At 37.3% G+C, this 19,081-nt stretch overlaps 1 protein-coding gene across 5 annotated transcripts in view; it reads left to right on the forward strand.

Moving 5' to 3' along the window:
* The window catches only part of MINDY3 (MINDY lysine 48 deubiquitinase 3), a 90,410-nt gene extending 71,874 nt beyond the window's left edge, over nt 1-18,536 (forward strand). For all 5 annotated transcript variants that reach the window (XM_057543883.1, XM_057543882.1, XM_007196420.2 and 2 more), the window contains 4 exons: nt 8,547-8,619; nt 11,234-11,321; nt 13,913-13,984; nt 17,591-18,536. In XM_057543883.1, coding sequence (XP_057399866.1) covers nt 8,547-8,619; nt 11,234-11,321; nt 13,913-13,984; nt 17,591-17,740 — 383 coding nt within the window. In that variant the 3' untranslated portion in view covers nt 17,741-18,536. The remainder of the gene's footprint in view (nt 1-8,546; nt 8,620-11,233; nt 11,322-13,912; nt 13,985-17,590) is intronic.
* The last annotated feature ends 545 nt before the right edge of the window (nt 18,537-19,081 follow it).

A 19,081-nucleotide genomic window follows, 5' to 3' on the forward strand; every position in this document is an offset into this window, starting at 1 on the left:
CTCCAGTCCTGTATATGGCGAGGTGCTGAGGCGCACCTCATTCCAGAGAGCAGGGTACAGCAGAGACTGGGGTCCCTGAGGGCAGGTCTCCTGCAGCGACAGCTCTAGCCTCTGGGAGTAGGTGCAGGGGCTGGGGAGCACCGTGGGCAGCTCCGTCAGCTGGGAGCGATGTTGGTAGGAGACCACTGCAGCAAAGGCTGCACATGTCCCCAGTGGAGAGGCCTGCAGGGGTTCTCCTTTTCCCCGTGTGGTGAACTTCCTCTGAGGCCATCCCTCCTGGTGCCAGGCTGCTCTTGACTGGGTAATGGCTTGACTCAGGTAGTACACTTCTGTACTGTCCTGTGCAGTTATCCTTGATTTATTTTGGAGCTCCACAGGGTTTTTTGCTGCTTCTTTCTAGCCCAGTACTTTCCCTGGGCTGTTTTCTTCAGTTTGTGCTGTTTGTTTATTGTTTTTGTTGGTTTCTTGTGTGGGAGACATGAGCTGGGGTCTCCTAGCCCTCCATCTTGCTGACGTCACTCCCCAGAATATTTCTGTATAATTGATTGTGCCAGAAGAAAATACAGAAGGAGGATAAGAAAAATCATCTTTAGGATTCTCTTTTGAGCCTGAGCTTAGCTTCTCTACCGCACTAACAAAGGTTGTCTTAAAAGTTCACATGTATGTCACTGTAATGTCAACTCTGTCATTGTTAGCTAGGTTATTTTAATCATCTTTGCATTTATGTACTTCGATAATGGTTATGACTAAACTATGATAGCTAGCTCACTGACTTTTCCAGTATAACTTTAAAACCGAGCCATGCCTTACGTTCCACTGTAAATTACCATGAAGGAACCTACGTTGTTGGGTTAATCCTTATCAACTCCTGAATGGACTCAGTTATCTTTATAAATGCCCTTTCTTCTGTCTTGAAATTTTTAACTCTTGGAGATCTACTCTTTCCATCTCTGAAAATTTCAGTCATACAAATTCTAGGAATCTTAGTAACCATATAACTTTAGTTACTTTTCAGTCTATAAATCTGTTTTCTTATATATCAGATGATAATAACCACCTGTTTCTTGAGAGTCCTTATGAAGATTAAATGAATAGCATTGTAGAAAGCACTTGCCCAGTCCTTAACACATAATAGGTACTTTATAAATGTGAGTTCCTCTCTCTCTACACCTCAAGTTAATTGGTGCTGGTATTGGTGAGTTAACCTTCAGTTAGCTTCTACCACTGTGCCTTTTCCCTACCTTAAGAAAAATAAATGTTGCTTTCTTCTTGGAATTAATAATCTTTTAAACTTCCAATAACATTTCATTCTAAGTCTTTAGAAGTAAAAGTAATTTACTTCTTTATATTTTCCCACCACTGAACGAAATTCGTCTTATAGTAAGTTAACAACTTCAGCTGGAATCATTGGGATATGCAGCACATTGAACTATGTCATGGAGGGTGACAAATACAGTCATTCTCTTACCAATATGAATCCTCTGATGGAAAAGATGATAGGAAATAAATCATTTCTATTCCTAAATGCTTTTAATATATTTTGAGTTAGGATCAAACTTAATCAAGTACAGTTTTTGGAAACTGTAGCAAGTTAAAATGAAAATAAGATTGATATAAATAATATAAGATTAAAAGAAATCTGATCAAAGTGAACTGAGATTAGCTAGAGAGCTATCATGAAGACCTGAGGAGGTACGATCACGTTGGCAAATGGAAGCACAAAGAAGAGAAAATGATACCCATGAACACGAGGGTAGGAGATAGAAATTTACATACAAGGAATAGCCAGCAAAGTGTTTGACTTGAATGGAAAGACAGGACACAAGAAAAATAATTATGGAGCGTTTACTAAAGAGAAGTGATGCTTAGAGGCAAGTGGTAATATTGGAATAATCAAGGAAATTAATGGTCAAGGCTTGGATTTACATTTTAAAGAAATATATTTCAGAAAATGAGTCAGGCGATTTCCTGTGGCACACCCGCCGCTTAAGGACTTATTTAAAGTATTTGGTTTTTTTCCCCTGCCATCTCTCACCCCGCTTCTAGATGTTTGCCTTTTCTATACCTCATATCCCAGTGGAGAGTGGTCGTGAAGTGGTATACACATACATATGTAAATGTCTGCTCTGTTTCAAGATACATTAGGTGACATGTTTCTACCCATATTGATAATAGTTACTGTATGAGAGGAGGATTCCTTCTAGAGTGGAATACATTATAGGATGAAGTATGTAAGATGACATGGATAAACTGGGTATCTTTCCGGAGTTTCCAGTCAGGTCTTTATAGTGCTGCTTAATTTTGATTTGAAATGATTGTCCAAGATATCAAGCGTACTCTTACCCCAGTGTAACCACTACAGACCATTCTCAAACCAAACGTATGGCTTTTCTGTAATCTGCCTTTTTGGATCCCTATGCATTAGTTTCTTTAGTGAGAATTTTAGAACTGAAATTGAAACTGGATGCGATTGAGTTTCTTGAGAAAGGAAATGTACAAGGAGGGTATCAGAATATCTTAGGAGATAATAACTGTGAAGGAACAAAGGCAGCATAGAGAAACGCCTTCAGAGCAAGAAGGAGTGTTCACAGCCATAGGAGACGTGGACTTGAAGAGCCCGATGTTATCTAGAAGGCCAGTTTGAAACAACTCCGTCAGGAATACAAAGATACTAAAACTAAGCTTTAGTATCTTATAGTCACAAGTAGTAGATTTGTTTGCTTTTTGCAATTTCAATATTTTTAAATCATTAATGAGGTAGCAGGCTCCATTTTGTCTACTAAATTACAAGGAAAATTAGAATATCTTATTGGCAATATTAAAACATAATTTATGATCAGTGGCAATTTTTCAGAATTGAGTCCTGAGAAATACATATGAAAATGAATTTGCTGTGTTTTTACTAGAGAGAGAAAATTATTGATTAAATAAATTAGTTTTCATCTGTATAGTTTTATGTGTGACAACTTAGCAGGACTATAATCTGAATTGTTAAGAAGCAAACAAAACTTGTTCGGTCATCTTAGAAAAGCTATCTCTTTGTGTCTATGACTTACGGAGAAAATAAACTCCACTTTCTCATTTGAATATCACTGTTTATGGTTTAGCTATAGACAGTCCACTCTAGGAAGCTGCAAGATTAAAAATAGAAAATTCTTCATTTTTAGTCACAAACTAATCAGCTAATTTACTGATTTGATCCCCCCTTCCCCCAACATAGCACACTTTTATTTCAAGATCTGAACAGATCTGGCTTTCTCAGAACACTTACTATATTAACAGTACTTACAAGTTTCTGGGTAGTTCCGGTTTCCGTTTAGCAGAGGCTGGTGTGGTGACAGTTGCCCTTTGTCACCCTCTTTAGAATATTTGTAGAAAAACTGACCTAGAGGGAAGCTAAAGAAAAGAGAATTCAAGTTCTGGTACCCGTGAGTACTTTTGAATCTGTCTCACTCTCCCCACCTCACCCTCACTCCCACTCCTGGTGTCTGCATGTGCCTATCAGGTAGGTAGGCCTGTAATCGGCAGTGTTAGCGCCTGCTTTAGGCGTATTGTGAATTAAATGCACTTGCAGGCTAATCACCATTTATAGCATTGCCTCCGTGAGACTGTATTTTCAGTGTTCTAAACAGGTGACTTATAAATCAGGTTTATGTTTCAAAAGACCATTAGTAACTGAGGACCTGTCTAAAAATAGTAATAATCATGATGGCTGGCCTTTGCATGAAACATCACAGTTTATAAAGCAGTTTACCTGCATGGTCTCATTAAAACCTTAGCATAAACCTAGGAGATAAGCAGGGATGACCAGCACCATTTTGTTCTTAAGAAAAACCAACCTTGTGAGGGTTTAGGTCACTTCTTCAGAGCTGCATGCCTAGTTATGAGAACTGAGACCAGATTTGAGGTGTTCTTCCAGAACGTCAAGCAATCTTTCCCCCTCTCCCCACTACCAGTACCTTTTTAAAAGGCTGAGGTCATAAAGAGCTGTTTTAACCTCTTTGTCTACTTTTTTAACTATTTTTAATTTATTGGAATACGGATATGATATTGACTGCCATTCCCACTGAGCAGTTAGTCTCTACTTCAGAGTCTTTAGGATCTAAGGAGCTCAATAATTGTTTTGATGCCAAGCATACATATAAGTTCAAAAATATATTTTTAGCTGTTAGTTTCTCCTTTGTAACACTTCCAGAATTTTAATTTCAAGCAGGACCTTGACATACCATCTCTAATTACGTGGTCCCTTTAATGAAGAATCCCAAATTCAGGAATGGGAATGAACACCAGTGTGTGTGCTCAGATCCTAAAGAGAATCAAGTACTGGTCCTCTATAAAGTGTTATGTATGGGCTTTAGAGAAAGTCCATAGTTTTGTTTCCTGGGGATTTGGGTTGGGGGGTGGAGTTGTTTTTATGTTTTGTTTTGTTTCATTTTGTTTTTTACATCTCTTTTGTGGGGGAAAGTTTGGATATTTGGTTTGTATTCAGATACATGTTTTATAGTAATTTTTTAAAACAACAATAAAAGAGTAGGGACAGAGGTAAATTGATCAATGTGATCAAAGATACTGGACAAGAGAGGAACTTTGGAGTGCCTCCAGGTATCAGAAAATGGCTTTCTAAAATGCTAAAAGCATTCCAGTGGGTATCAGACAACCTGGATTTAAATCCCACCTCTGTAAACTCAGCTGTGTGATGTTGGGCAAGTTCCTTAACCTCAGTTTCCTCCGCTGTAAGATGGCCTTTGTATCTACTTTACATCATTATTCAGGTACTCAATAAGTTGACCATACTGTTGTTTAAAAAAGAAAAAAATCCAAAACTGTGTAGCATAGAGCTTATTCAGTAATCTCCAAAGAACTGAATTCTACACAGACGGTATTTGAAATTTTTAGCATCACCCGTAATGAGGTTTGTTTTGTTTTCTTCTCTCTCTCTCCCTCTCATTCTCTTTCTTCACTCTGCCCCGTTGTAGACTTCATCAACCCTGTTTGGACAAGGAATATATATTTTGATTTTAAAGAGCCCTTGTATTCTTTTTAGGTTGCTAAAATATATTGACAGCATCTTTTGTCTGAATGATTTCAGTGTGGTACATTTTTTTAATCTTTAAGACTAATTTTACTTGTTGTAGATAGTTTAGTATATACCCATCCTTAGACATTATCTAGAAGTTGCCTTTTGTTTAATTCTGTCTTTGCTCTTCCTTTTAAATCACGTCGTCTTCTCTCTACCTTTGCGTGCCTTCCGTCACTGCCATTCACCTTGCTGTACCATTCTCATCACTGTTTCCTGCTGCCCCAGCCATAGTTTTTTTGTATCCTGTGCACCATGTTTGGTTTGTTTTGCAACTTTCCAATCACATAATTGAAGTGGTTCTGTAGGACAGGCCATAAAGCAGCTACTCATTTCTTTGTAAACTTCATAGGTACAATTCACAAAGCTGTTTTTGGTTGAACCATGGCGCCTGAACAGAGCAGTTTGTTTAAATCTGAAGTTAGGATTAGCTTGAATAATTGTAACAAATGTTATTGAGCAGCTACTGTGTCAAGCACCGTGCTCGGCCCCTGAGTCATGGCATTCCTGCTGTCCATGGCCTCCGTTCACGGGGCCAGAGGCACGAAGCAGCAGGGAGACAACCAGGGCAAGCGCAACTACGAAAATGTCCTAACCTTGCCTCCGGGCAAAAGCCACATACTTTTTTTCACTAAGAGTTCTATTAAATTGTAGGGATATGTTATTATAAGCATCAGTAATAATAGCTAGGTAAAGTATGATACAACATTGAGTAAAAATGAAATAATTTGTTAATTTTTTACTAAAACCAACAGCATTTAAATTCTCCTCAACTTGATCTTGTCTCCTCTGTTCCTAAGGAACTGTACTCTTTCTCACCTGCAGGGGTTTTGAAAACGTTACTGTCTCCAGTGCTGGGTCCCCATCTCCTCTCACGCTGTTTTTTGTCCCGCTGTGGCCTCCTGACACCTGCTCTCTCCTGCAGCGCTCCCTTCAGCTGGTGCCTCTGCTAGGAGGCCTGCCAGTCTCCCCACCCCCCCACCCACCCCCCGTCTTTCCAAACGGGAATCATGATGGGTCCTTCCTTCTCCTTCGAGGCCACCTCGACTTCTTCATCATTCTGAACTGGTCCCCCTACCCAGCAAACTGCTAACTCACTTCACCGTTTGCGCCCCTACCCAGCGCTGCTCTGCGCAGAGTTCCTCTTCCCGAGCTCTAGGAGCTGGGCGCTTCTTGCCATCTGTTTACTGGGTTTTAAAGAAACAAAAAAAACCCTCTTTTTTTAATTTATAAACGAACAGCTTTTGTCCTCCTTTTCAAACGTCTTAAACACAATTTAACTGTATGTGAATATTGACACCGTAGCTGCGTTCCGTCACAACCGCGGGCAATCCCTTGTCCTCCCCGCCCATCCTCCCCGTTCTTCTGAGCTTGAAAGCCTGTACAAGTCCATTTTATATTCATGTGGTTAAATTACCGATGCATTCAAGTTCTACTTTTTCCTTTGGTGCTTCTTAGGTCAGCTTGAGCAATCAACAAATTGTACGCTCAGATTTCCTCTGCTGTTGGTATTGAGGTCTTCTTATCATTGTGTCTGTTTCCATATTCTCTGAGGAACCAGCTGACTAAATACTAGATGGCGTTGAGTTTCAATCTGCTTAGACTTAAGGCTGCTTTTTCTAAAGAATTTGTCTTGACAGGTATGATTATTAAAGAATAAAGTATTTTCAAAATCAGTGTTTTAAAAAGGTAAGTAATTCCAAATCTCCTCTTCTAATCTTGGGTGTATTAAAAGTCTTTGAGGTATTGAAAAAAATGATTCTGCAGTCTCCAGGTATAAAATACTGTATGTACAAAAACTAGAGTCACTGGCTTGGTGTAGTCATTGCTGTACTCCAGAATGTCCGTGTTTACAAGTTGTAAATCTCTTAGACCCCTTAAAAATGTGTTGGAATGTTTAAGCTTGAGGTTAATCACGTTTGAGTTAAGGAGGTCATTGTGTTGTTTTCCTAGTTGTTGTTTGTGTCTGTATGCAGCCCACTAGCCCTTTCTGGGGATGGGAGCTGCGTCTCGGGTTACAGTAAGAAGAGATAAGGCTGCCTGCCATTCAGTGCTTCAGAAGAATATTGTAATACACACTGCTTCTGTCAAGTGGGTACACATGATAGCCCAAAAACGTAGAAACCTATCCAGATAACTGTTCCTGGCTACCAGTAGCCAGATAAAGCCTGTTGTACATTTGGAAATGCTAAGCTTTTAGCTGTGACCTAACTAAGCAAAATGAGTAATTTTCTACCTTTCAAACTTATCAAATTTAGGCTTACAAAGCTTGACTATTTTTCACAGGTGCCTTCAAACAAGTTTTTTTATTCTCTATACCTTCAATTATTGGTAACTTGACAAACTGGAATTATTCTAAATGTTCACTTTCTAAAATTATATTTAGGATAATTTTTAATTATCCTAAATGATTCTTAGCCTTTTAGTCAAGGCCAATCTGTCTTCACATGGGTAAGCATGTGCTTATGAGGTTTAAGAAAAGACTTTTTAAAAAATCATAACTTCTTTATTTCCTTGCTGGTAGAGGACACACTATGTGCAGAAAGAGCAACTACACTTTATAGTTTGGTTATAGAAGCAGGGCTTTTGGACATCTTCTCCTCCAGGACAAGATTTTCTTTCTTTTTTCTTTAATTATCCTAATCCCTGGAAAGGTTATTGTGTTGGAAGTTGATTTAAAGCTGAGACAGTCTTCAGGAAAGAATAAATGGGTAGAGGAAGTCAGGCATTGTACATTTAAGGGAATCAACAAGTCGCTTGTTTATAAGTACTGTGATTTCAAACTGCCCTACAAGCTTTTTGTGTGTGTCACGTTCTATTGCATCATCTGAGTTTGGGCCATTTACCAATGCTATTTCCTCATCGAGCCCAAGAAAAGGAATATTTTCCATAAACTACTCTGCATCAACATTTGATTCTACTCTGCATTCCTACTTTGAATTTTTTTCCCTATTAAATCTATGGCTTTTATTTAAATCAGGTCTGTTGATTTAAGTCAAGAGATATATTTTCTTGATCGTATATTGTCAGAGATCTAAATAACAATGGATCATGAACATTCTTGCAAGAAGCTAAAATAACATTGCGACAAAAAGAATTTACTGGTAAAGGTTTATTTTAATTGGATAACTGTTAAAAACTTAAGTAGAAAAAAACTTGTATCATTTAAATTTGTAAGCCTGTTTAAGAAGTAATTTGGCTTTCAGGTTTCCTTGGAGTTCTCAGGGAGAAGTCATGTGGTTCATTTTTGTATTAGAAAACTAACCTTGAAAGTAAATCTTTGCCTATGTGCCCAAGAAAACTAAGAGAGTACCTAATAATAATATTGTGCCCAAAATAAACTTAATATGCTGTTTCTTAATTCTTTGTATCCCTCTTATGTGATTCTTCGCTGGAGTCTGTCTGAGCAGCAATAATAGCATTTCTTGAAGTAAACTTAATCCAAATTGTTTCTGTAATTCTTTTCCAGATAATGGATTCATACCTGATTCACTTCTAGAAGATGTGATGAAAGCATTGGACCTTGTTTCAGATCCTGAATAGTAAGCTACATACGAAGTATTATTTAACCAACTCTGATTCTGTTAAGTGTAAAACATTATACACACATTATTGCCTCTTTTTTTAAAAATCTAAGCGTTTATGTATATATGAAGCATAGCACTTTATATTAAGCAGCGGTTTAGGAAGCAGTCAGACCAATCAGTATTATAGCAGAGACTTGACTTACCTAAAATGAGCTTCCTTTCCCACTCTGCACTTATGGTCTAGTTTTAAAAAAAGGGTCCTAAAAATATAAATGCCTTTCTCCATATTAAATATGTTTTTTCTCACTGAAACTTTTTCCATATTTTGAAATTTTGTGCATGTCTTTAGTACCTTCAGCTAAAGTAGTGACAGTTATGTAGAATGTCTATATTGCTAGTCATCCTGCTTAAATAACCAGCAGGCCTCTGACATTCAGTCTTAAAGACCCTGAACATTCTAAATAATCTGAAACCTTTGTAAGTGGCCCCAGTATGTTACAGAATATAATTTTCAGTATTGCCTAACATTAATATCAGTCGTTGTCTTCGTTAATGTACATTATTACATCTATAACTTCTTCCATAAATTTGGGATCTTTATTATCCATGGGAAAATATCTCTCTGGTTATAGATCTTTTAATCAAATATGGTAATCAAATATATAATATATTGATCAAATATAGGTGATTTAAAAATCACGTTTGATCTACACTAACTTTTCCTTTTTCTGCACAGTTGTTGTTTTGTTTTGTTATTTCCCCCTTCTGAAAATGTATCTGACAATGAACAAACTTTAGCTTACAAACATTTAAGGAAAGGATTCAGCAAAAGCAGCATAAAACATATTGGTACACAGTTTTTAGAACTTGATCCTGTTCTGTTTTTAAATAAATAGTTAGGGTGTATTTCCTTCGAAAGTAAGAAATACATAATAAACATTTGCAAACTAATCACATCTGAATTAGTATGTCTCAATGTCAGTACCTAGCACTGTGATGTTACCCTTACTTAGTAGACATAATTGTTGATTCCAACTTAAAGAGGAGAAATTCAGAGACAGTTGAACTAGTCCAATAAATGGTATAATAGTAACTACCATATTTCTTCTCAACTGATTACCAAGTGGAGACCTTGTTTTACATTGCTCTAATATGCAAAAGGGAATTGAACTGAGGTCATTTTGGTTACTAAGAATTCTTAAGATGGGAAGGAGGAAAAAGGCAAAGTTGGTTTTTTGTTTCAGATTCTTACGTAGATGCCTATATGTCATCTACTTAATTTTCCTTGTTTCATCAGAATACATAACATACCCTGAATTTTAAAGTTAGCACAGTAGAGTCAAATTGTTTTTCTAGAAGTAGCTGAAAGATTGCACTGAGTTATTTATTCGGTCCTTTGGTCTAGTCACATTTATAATATGTGATGGCCCATAAACTAACAGGGCCTTATCAAGGATTAATAAATTATATTAAATATAATATGACCTTGCCTTCCTCTGTTTCATGTCATAACCTCCTGGCATTACTCAGACCCATTAACGTGTCATATCCTTTGCATGTTGTACAGTTGACCCTTGAACAACACAGGGGTTAGGGGCACTGACCCCCGCGCAGGTGAAGATCCGTGTGTAACTTTTGACTTCCCCAAAACTTAACTACTAATAGCCTACTGTTGACTGGAAACCTTACCAGTAACATAAACAGTCTATAACATATATTTGGTATGTTATATATATTCTATTACTGTATTTTAAAGTAAGCTAAAGAAAAGAAAATGTTATTAGGAAAATCATAAGGAAGAGAATTTATTTATGGTACATGCATGTATTTATTGAAAAAAAAATCCATGTATACGTGGACCTGTGCAGTTCAAACCCATGTTATTCAAGGCTCAATAAGTTGTATTTAACCTGACATTTATAGTTTGAAAGATAACATGGAGAATGAAAATTTTCTGAAAAGACCATTTTCATTTTTAAAACTCTCTTCAAACTGCAGTCCACTTTTCTCCACCTTCTTTCTAGTCACACATAATACCTTTCAGCAACCTTGGCTACACCTCTACTTCAGCTCTTTGAGAATTAAGATATCTTACCTTTTTTAACCTTCAGTTTACACTGTCTAAGAATTTTATGCCTCCGCCTCATTTGGTTCTTGATAGTAAGCTTTTTAGATGTTTTTGATTATCTGATGTACCACTGCTTTTGATGCTGTTTCCTTTTCTCTTTGGGCTTAAAAAAAAAAAAGTTTATTTTAAGTTAAATGGCTCTTTTGATAGTTAAATTCAGGCATAGCTATGAAGCAAAGAGAATGTGCCTTTGGGAGGTTATAAGCCTGTTTTTACAAGCCTGGGTTTTTAAGTTACTTTACCTAATAAGGAACAATATTCCAAAGTCATCATCATAATTTAAATTCTAAATAGTAACAGATTACTCTGGTTTAAAAATAACCAAGTTTTGGCAAATTAGATGTCATCCTGTGTATTTGCCATTAAGGGTCTAAAAAGAACAGCTGTCAGGATTTTTGGCAGTCAAATGTGTTACAGTACTAGTAATTTAATCATGAGCGGAGAAAAATAAGCTTTTTTTTCTATTGGTATCCACTGTTTTTCTTTTTTCTCTCCCCATAGTATAAATCTCATGAAGAATAAATTAGATCCAGAAGGATTAGGAATCATATTATTGGGTCCATTTCTTCAAGAATTTTTTCCTGATCAGGTAACATAGCTGAAGAAATATATTTATTGTTTTGTTCTGTTGGGAGGATCATATTATGATTGTTTCAGCATTTTTTCCTACTAGTTAAAAATGTTCTAACATGCAGATATTAGACTAATAAAGCACTATTATCATGCAAATACTTTCTCAACAGAGAGGATAGAAGAGTTGTGTGTTCCAATATAGCAACGCAAAACTCTGATTGGGGAAGAGGGGTGGTGGAAGAGAGTATATACACCAATATAGACACATTGATATTTTTCTAAAGGAAGATTCAAATTCAGAAGTTTGTGGAGTAAAAAGAGAAAGATTCTCTTAAACCACTCCCACCCCTATTTTCCTTCTCTCGGGTAACTGCTGTTAATAGAGTGGTATGTATCTTTTTAGAACTTTCTAAACACTAGCAAAGAAGGTAAAGGAGCCTGTATGTAGTGCGAACTGCTACCAGTGCCCCTAAGTTCGAGGAGGATTTTAGTTGAGTAAAAGGAAAGCCTTTTACTGGAGTGGAGCTGTGCTGCTTCACACTGGGACGTGCCTTCCACTGGCTGTGACAGGAGCTGACTTAAAAGGATCTATACCCGTCCCAGTATGCTCAAGTTATGTCTGTGTCATTGGCTAATTCTACAGCCTGCACCTGGCTTGTCTTCCTATCTGAGTGCAGGGTTTTACCACTCACCCAAATGATTTAGCCAGGTGTACTGTGATCATTTCATCAGATACCAGCACGGTTTATGGGAAGGCTCGCAGGAGCAGCTACCGCTTATTAAGCATGTTCTCTGCACCCGGGCACCGTGCGCCTTATACATTAGGTGTTATTTTCCCCCCATTTTGTCAGTGAGGAAACGGAGGATTAGAGAATTTAAGAAAATGGCTTAACGTCATACTGCTAGCACAAGGCCAGTTCAGGATCCAGTGTAGGGTATCTAAGCAAAGAGACAAAGTACTTCAACCACCGTTTTACACTACCTTTTGTTGCTATTTATTTTACATCAGTTGTTAGTTACTAGAACTGGAGATGTAAATTGTATTCAGTTGTAGTAAAATATTTATTTTGTAAGTTAAAGTATATTAACTAACTCTGAAAATCAACAGCCAAATTATCTAAGTGACTAATTGCACTGACTCATGTATACAATTAAGATGATTGAATAAATTCTAGATTTTTCTGTTTTGTAAAGCATTTGAAGGGGATACAAAAAATTATGAGCTTAGATTTTAGACATGAAAAGTTGAAAACAGTTAAAAATGTAAACAGTCTTTCAAAATAACAACTGAAGAGATAATGCAAAGTAGTATATGATTCACAAATTAATTGAGACAATTGTTAGAAAGATCCCAAAGTAATAAGGAACCCAAATAGTGTATTTAAGGCAAACTTTACAAAGTAAGATTTACCCCAGATCTTGAAAAATAAGAAAAGAGTTTAAAAAAATCACAGATGTGCAAAGAGCCAACAACCAAAGGTCTCTTCATGGGAAGATGAGGAATATGCTTGTCTCAAGCAGAATTCGGGAAGGTGAGAGGTTGGAGATAAGACTGGAAGGGTAGGTTAGGTCCTGTCGTTTAGGACTCTTGGTTGCAGATCCCAGCCTGAACTGCCTGACGTGGGCCGGAAAGATAGGAAGTGGGAGGAGTAGCTCAGAGCAACAGAAGGACGGAGGAAGCAGCGCCTGGAAGGTGGTGCCAGGAGCCTCTGGGGCCGGAAGGAGTCTCATCCCTGCTCCTTGGAAAGGAGCTGCTTCGCTTGGTTCCAACTGGAAAAAATTCCAAGGAGGGGCCCTGGCCCAACTTTTGTCACAATCAGATATGACCAGGAAGATCCTCAAGGGGGATGGGCACGGGGAGACTCAGCCGTAGGCACTAAAGGGTATCGATCACTGGGAGTCAGGCACCTGCAGGGGCCCGACTGTTAACGGCCTTCAAGGCTACGTTCAGAGAGGTGAACGTGAGCTTCACCGAACTGAGAACGAAAGTTAGAACAGTGGCAATGACATGATCACTTTCTCTGGAAGTTAGTATAATGACTTATTCAGTTTCCTTTCTCTATTGAATGTTGTTTAAGTCTCTAAGCACTATGTTTCCTTTTCACAGTTAAAGTTTACAGTATTCAGAAGATATTTGTGGGGATGGAAACCCCCAATTTGATACTGTGGACCAAATTGGAAGTATTGGTGCATATGTTTGTAATCTGAGTGAAAGTGGTATCACTGCTTTTCTGTATTTATTGAGAGGAACAAATTATTTATAAGCAGAAAAAAAGAGATACATTTTAGGAAATTTTTTTGCATTTTAGAACTGTGTCTTTTTAAAAAAAATTACAGTAATACATGCACGTATTTAAAAATATAAACTGTAGAAGAGCTTATAATAAAAATCAGCACTCCCCCAATTTCCAGTCTCTTCCCCAGAAGCAAATTTCAGCTTTTAGGTTTTATGGTAGTTAACTGCATAAGTCTAAGTATCTTGCTTTGTCAGATGATTCTGTAATCAAAGGATGTGGAATTAAGAAACTTCCATTTTACTTTCAATTGCTAATTAGAAATTGCCTGATATAAAGATTTAAAGTTTTAATTGTTCTTTGTTTATAACAGGGTTCCAGTGGTCCAGAGTCTTTTACTGTCTACCACTACAATGGACTGAAGCAATCAAATTACAATGAAAAGGTATGATAACTCACGTTGTAATTTGTCTTCACCTGGCTTGATAAAATATAGGAGTATACAACAATGTTTGATTCCCATAAACTTGCTACCTAAGGAAGGAGATTATTCTAGGCGTCTCTTTACTATCAGAGCATATTTTAGACCTGGACTCAGTGAGATCTTCATTGGAATTTTGGAGCAGTACTTTCACTGGGACAGGATAACTCCATCTACATACATGTTGTTACCCTTGGGTGTTGTAGATATCACTAAATCAAGTTTAGTGTGCTGAAAGTTACTGATCCATTTAAATGGAGAGAGAAGGGGTAAGAGTGAGATTTTTGATTTAGAAAAATATTTTAAAGGATTTAAATTAATATCCAGAACACCTAGCATTTATTGAGCATTTACCTGGAATTGTCTTAAGCACTTTGTTTTATCTGAAGTTGAACACCATCCCATGAAGTAAGTATTGCCTGTATATCCCCCTTTTACAGTGGAGGAAACTGACGCATGGGAGAGGTAAGCAGCTTGCCGCGGTCAGGCAGCCGGGAAACGGCGGAGCTCGACGGGAGCCGAGGGCGTCCCCCTCAGTCCCCCTCAGAGCCCGCGGCTCACCCACTGCGCTTTGCTCCACGGACAACGGCACATCAGTGCTTCACGTCCAGATGCACTCACCCGCTTTAAATCAGAACTTTGGTCTCGCCAGTTCACCCTCTTTGATTAATGAGCCTTGTCTACACCTAAGATACAGCTCTTATGTTTGCATTTATGCCAGTCACAGTCACAGTAGATATAGCTAATATTAGAAGGAATAAAGCCTAACATGCCTTTTTTTTGTGTGTGGGAACATGGAAGTTTAAGTTAGTTATTCCTTTATTTTTATAACTTTTAAATCTCCGAAAGCAGAACCCAAACAAAAAAACCAAGTATTTATACAAATAAAATAAATAATAAACTATAAAACTGTACTGAGGGAGTAAAGGAAGACTTGAACAAATGAGGAGAGAAAGTGGTAATTGAGGGTGCTGTGTTCCAGAGAGCGGGGCCATGCCCAGTAGCCTCTACAGCCTCACTCCCCACAGTGGGGAGCGCCCACTGGCTTTTGAGTTGGAAGGTACCATAGAGACCGTTGGTGCTGAACCCCTATTTTACTTCCCTCATGAATGGCCTCCAGTCTCTTGAAATACTGTGGTAGGGGTGTCTTCTTCCAGTGCCAGCAACTGGCCCCACTGTCCTGAAGCAAGTGGTTCCGTTTTTAGTACCTTAAACGATTAACGTCTTTCTTTATTGGAGTATAATTGCTTTACAGTGTTGTGTTAGTTGCTGCTGTATAACAAAGTGAATCAGCTATACATATACATATTATCCCCATATCTCCTCCCTCTCGCGTCTCCCTCCCACCCTCCCCATCCCACCCCTCTAGGTGGTCACAAAGCACCGAGCTGATCTCCCTGTGCTATGCAGCTGCTTCCCACTAGCTCTTTTACATTTGGTGGCTAACATGCCTTTTTAATTTGAAATACCCATGCTGGTTTCATATGTATCTAAATTGAGGATGGCTAGAGAAAATAGATCATAATGTATATTAGATGCATAATTTTAGTTAGAGCAAATCTAAACCGACTAAATTTTACTTTTATTTTCATAACAATATATATTAGAACTTTTATTACATTAGGTTTGAAGATCTTTTTCATAGTAAAATGATTTACTGATATCTATAGCAAAACATAAATTGTCAATAAGCAAACTTGTATGCTCTGTTCTAATATGTGTAAATGAGTGCTTCCTTTAGATTTTGAAGCTTTATGTAGCCTTGTAATAGAAGGTACTTTATAGTCACTACTTAGTTACTTGCCTACACAATTCCTGCAAGGTAGGTCAGTCAAATATTATCCGTATTTTACAGATGAGGCCTCTGAGACAGGGAGATTAAGTGACTCACCCAGGGTCACACAGCAAGTCATTGGCAGAGCAGGGATTGGAACTGAGTTCCTGATTCCCAATCGTGTCCTTGGTCTGCTTGACCACGCTACCTGTATATAGTAAGTTTTCAAGTCGTGCTCATGACAAGCGTCTGACATACTAACAAGGAGGTCAGAAATCAAAGATGAACTATTAACATGACAGTAGTACGTAAGCACTCTTAACACGAAGCATGTATGCCATTAAGTTGCAGAGGTATAACAAAGTTTCTCAGGAGCTAGAAATCTGTTAGACCACAGAGTAAGGTACTGTTGAAAATATCTGAGGAAACAGACAACAGGAGAAGGCTGGCCAAGCGGAAGGGAATGTGATCCACCAGGGGGCACAGGCCAGGGTGGCCACCCAGGCAGGTCGGGGTACTCCACCCAAGCAGGTCTGCTCTAACACCATGAGCAAGGGGTGTTCTTCGTGGACGATTTTTCAGAAAAAAGTTTTGCTCTGGAGAGCTGAAAAGCATGACTTACAGTTTTAATAGTAAATTTATTCCATCAAAACTAGAAAGTAATACAGCAACCAAAGTAAAGACGCAAAAAAAGTAAAAGTATTTGTTTCACATTAAAGTATGTCTTTAGAGCCTCCTAAAAAAGATTTATGAAACCAAATTATCTGGCCTAGGAATAGAAAATATTCCCATATTTAATGTTTTTTAAGGAGACTCCAACTTAAGGCTAATCAAGTTGTTTCTCTTGGCTCCTTGGTCAAATAGTTTATAGCTTTTATCTTGGAAGAATGTAATTACAATCATGTGTATAAGCCACTGAGTGTAAAAATCATTACACATACTTTGGAAGAGGGCAGTCATCTGTATCTGTTCCTTTTAAATTATGCAGTTAGTTAGAATTTCTCTTGGTACAAAGCAAAATTCATGACTGAATGCTTTAATGTATACATACAGTGGGTGCTTATAATGAGTTAGGGCTTTAGTTAGTATGTTACTTCACAGATGACTTCTAAAAGTTGTTCAAAGAAATCAGTAAAACTTTTCTGATATCCACCTGCCAGTGTATCTTTTTAATAGTCATCGCCATTACATATAGAGATTTTTGTTTCTGACCTGATGTCCTTTAATTTTTTTTCTCCATGATATTTCATGCAGAACAAAGTACATTCATGAACAGCATTTCAGAAGTATTTAACACAGTAATAGAAAATTTCATTGACAAACATCCAGTTTGCTTGCAGCTCTGGAAATACAACATTTAAATTGAAAGTAGAAAATAAAGTCCTTCTCAGAATATATAGCTGAGTGCCTCCATATTAAAGCAATAGGAAAAGAAAACTGTGAATTTATTCAAGGGGTATATATTATTGGAAGAATGATTTTTCTTTTATCAGAAAGAGTATGTTCTTGGGATTTGCATACACTTCTTATGAATCATGCTCTTTCTTACAATCTAATCTAAATTCAGCTAGTAGTTAAAGTTGTTTCACCATCTCGTTTCCAGATTTATTTTCACATTAATCAGGAAGCAGATATTCTAGCTTATAATTTCTATCAAAATAAAATTAGATATAAAGTTCCATATGAAACAGTACACAGTGCCCTGTTTGCTAGCCTATGAAAAGTTCTGTATCCCTCACAAGACTTTGCTAAGAATATTGATTGATTGACCTTGGTGGCTTTATTTTGTTCAACAGGTAATGTATGTGGAAGGAACTGCAGTTGTTATGGGTTTTGAAGATCCCATGCTACAGACAGATGACACTCCTATTAAACGCTGTCTCCAAACCAAATGGCCATACATTGAATTACTCTGGACCACAGATCGGTCTCCTTCACTAAACTGATTTGCCGAAGTATTTATAAGGAAGATTGTAATAGCAGATGTGGAAAGAGGGATGAAAGACTGGCAATTGGCTCAATTAAGCTATACACTGGTATCATTGATTGACTGTAAATAACAATTGAAAACACATTTTCAGTGTTTAAGATATGTTTAAATTATTTGTTTTAAAGCTTTAAGTTAAAGGTTACCCTATTTAAACTCTTTATGTGAAATTTACTAGCAAAACTAAGCTGTAATCAAAGTTTATCACTGTTGCAGTCAGGTAATTTGGTCATTTATCAAACATCATATTATAACAAACATTTTTATATTGAGTATCAGAGTTACTATTTATAAACTTCTACTTTGGGGTTTTATTTCATTCAGGCACAGTTTATTTAAATGATTCTGGCATGCAATATATCAGCCTCCACACTGAAATGCAAAAGAGTTTATCTTTGTTATTTTCTAAAATCTGGTTTCCATTAGAAACATTGATAAATAACAAATTGTCAACCTGGATCTTTGACAATTGGCTTAGCTCTGGCATGTTTATAAAAAGTAGAAGCTATAAGGGAACATTACCATTTATTCACAGACATATAGAGGAAAGAGATATAGTCTTAAGACTGTCAGCTTTCACTGTATTGCCAAATACACTTTTCCAAATTTGTCCCAACAGCCCTGTAAGCCAGCTTTCTTGTATATTTTAAATGTGATAAATGCATGAGAACATCTGTTATTACATTAGTATATTGCATTATTTATTATGATCCTAGTGGATGGCCTAAATAAACACTTTTTTTCCTTCAACCATATCCTTGATTTTTCACATTCATGGCTCAAAATAAATACTTTTAAATGATTCTGCCCAGTAACCCTGAGAGCACAGCATAGAACAGACACCTACTGGATGCACACGACCCCTCAAAAGGGAGACCAAACCTTATGCTTACCTAGGACCTCTGTAACTCAAGACAGCCAGGAGCACCAAGACCTGACGGGCAGCTGTCTGCATCAGCAGACAAAGTTGCAGAAGCCCCATCCTGTTCATTTCTGAGAGAGATTTACTATATGTTGATAGGTTTGTTGCCCAGCAATTTGAAATGTGAATAGCCAGAGAATACTTTCTTTCCTTCACTTGAGAAGCCAACAAGATATCCTCTTATCAATTTCAGAACTGAACTTTACCTTCAACAGTATAGTTGAATATGTATTTCCTCTATAAGTCTCTTGGGGCTTTTATTTATATTTTAGTAGACATTAACAATTACAATGATAAGATTTTAGCATAGGAAAAAAGTAGCACAAAATTTTATATATAACAACTTTTGGTAGCACTGTGTTCAGGAGTGTGATACTA

This window comes from Balaenoptera acutorostrata, chromosome 3, assembly GCF_949987535.1.
Source record: "Balaenoptera acutorostrata chromosome 3, mBalAcu1.1, whole genome shotgun sequence".
Lineage (NCBI taxonomy): Eukaryota > Metazoa > Chordata > Mammalia > Artiodactyla > Balaenopteridae > Balaenoptera > Balaenoptera acutorostrata.